This window comes from Phragmites australis, chromosome 3, assembly GCF_958298935.1.
Source record: "Phragmites australis chromosome 3, lpPhrAust1.1, whole genome shotgun sequence".
Lineage (NCBI taxonomy): Eukaryota > Viridiplantae > Streptophyta > Magnoliopsida > Poales > Poaceae > Phragmites > Phragmites australis.
The window spans coordinates 45731295-45733361 of record NC_084923.1 but is presented as its reverse complement, the minus strand read 5'-3'; the positions used below and the strand labels follow the sequence as shown (position 1 = coordinate 45733361).

General features: G+C 56.4%; 1 protein-coding gene across 1 annotated transcript; it reads right to left on the bottom strand.

Moving 5' to 3' along the window:
• Window positions 1–565: 565 nt before the first annotated feature.
• On the bottom strand, window positions 566–1070 carry LOC133913394 (uncharacterized). The gene has a single exon (XM_062356534.1). The coding sequence runs from the start codon at window positions 971–973 to the stop codon at window positions 740–742; it is 234 nt and encodes a 77-aa protein (XP_062212518.1). The 5' UTR covers window positions 974–1070; the 3' UTR covers window positions 566–739.
• Window positions 1071–2067: the final 997 nt, after the last annotated feature.

Below are 2067 nucleotides of genomic sequence, written 5' to 3'. Positions count from 1 at the left end.
GAATAGGTTATTTACATGGTATTAATAGTTTATGGTGTCTTGTGTCTGGTTTTCGAGTTTAGAGAGGAAATTTGGATTCGGGCAATAGTTTATAGAGGTAAAATAAACTTTTTTTTCTTTTTTTTAAGCTGCGGCCGCTTCTGCTCACGCGCAAACATTAGTTTTCCTGCTGCCATGACTCATGTAAAAATAAAAAGAGTTTTCCCAGTGGAATCAACTCCCACTAAAAAAAACACAGAGAGGGATTAGCTTCCGCGTTAAAGTACATCGACGGCTTGCAAATTTTATCCAGCAGCCGCAGAGCCTGCTAGGCTGCTACCCATCCTCCAAGATATCGAGAATCGCCTGCTGCTGAATCCAAGAATCCAATCGGTACCTGTAGATCCGACTCATTGGCCATCGCCATTGGTCTAAAGCGTCTTACTGTATGTCCCGGCCGACCTTCGTATCATAATCGCGTGGCTGGGAATTATTAACAACAATTTTGCCGGAGAAGCAAGAATTTTTGTGAATCACAAACTCAAGAGAAGAGCACACCGATTACAATTCACGAAGTCAGAACTGGTTGGAATACTAACCAAAGAATTATTCACTTCAAAGACATAAACCCGTAAGATACAATTAACACGACTATACACAGTGTCACAGACTTACAGCACAGAATACACTTGGGTCATGTATGCACCGTGCCTGCTCTGTACGTACGTACTAACACCACACCGGCTCTCCGGCCGGCGCGTCACGCAGGGGCGAAGCGGTCCATGAGCATGCACACCACGGCCTCGGATTCGGCGAGCACGCCGCTGTTCCGCCTCCTCTTCTCCTGGACACCACCCTTCTGCCTGGTCTCAACCACACGAATGCCATCATCACCCTGATGGCGCCGGCCCGCTTCCGCACCGGCTGCCCGCGCCGCCTCCGGCCGGCCAACCTTGGCGAACTCCCCCAACCAGACACCAACCACGCCGGCCATTCCTGCCCTCTTAGCTCTCCTCGCTCTACGCACTCAAAAGAAGTTTCTTGTGCTAGCTCTTTGCCGCTTGGCTGCGTTGTTAACCACGCGGCGCAGGGTTGTACTTATACACTTCCGGAGTCCGGGCTCTGGAGGCACCGCGTGCTCCACGGGCCACGGGAGTGGGGAACCGGGTCAGAAACTACGTGCGGGGCCGAATAGTCGACGAAAGTTAAGTGGTTTCGGCGCCATGCGGCGGCGGCCGAGCCCGACGCCTCCTATCGTCGTCGCTGTCCGTTTCGGGGCCACGCCTTCGTCCATGTGACGCACGGCACGGCACGGCACGGCACGGCGTGGCGCAGGCCATCGTGTGGTGGTCCGTGGCCGCTGCGGGATCCGCACGCGGTGGTGGATATACCTGGTGCCAACCGTGCCGCGGGGCGGGCCAAGGGATATTCCCCATTCCGCGAGCGGATTCGGATCGGCGGCCGGTGCTGCGCGGCTGCGGGGAGGGACTTCGCCAGCCAGCCAGGTGCACCGCAACGCGACGGGCGGCCGAGGCCATCGCCCTCCGCGCTCCGCAGCGCCGTGCGGACGTCTCGGTCCGTTGCACCGACGGGACGTGGGAGCTGGTAGTATTTGATTCGGGGAATCAGATGGCAGCTGCGCGAGTGGTCCGCGCCGATGTACTGTTTGTGAGGTGCAAGAAGTTCGGGCTTCGCGCGAAAACGGCGTGCCTATTGCCGTTTCACGCTGGCTGCTTGGCGTCGCTGACCACGGGAAAAAAATTCTCTGCGGACGTGCTGCACAGCATGAGTTCTATAGCAACAGTCAGATTCAAGTCACTTGTCGTCTGCGTGCATCTCAAAGCACCTCCGGGCGTACCATAGGATTGAGCTAGCGGTGAGCGAACGAGCCGAGTCATCCACACAAACAAGCCGATCGAGCTGTCACCACCGCGTCCATCAAGAGGCTGACATGTCGTCGCCAAGCCTTGGATCTAGATCCAAGAGGCCAGTCGCCACATGTCGGGCGTGAGGTGCCACCGACAGGGATTGTCCCTGTCTGTCATCTCGGGCTTTCAGCCATCGTTGAGGTCATACCCGCCGTCGCTA

Bases quoted from the DNA above. Each gene is read 5' to 3' on its own strand.
- LOC133913394 (XM_062356534.1), bottom strand. From the start codon at position 973: ATGGCCGGCGTGGTTGGTGTCTGGTTGGGGGAGTTCGCCAAGGTTGGC.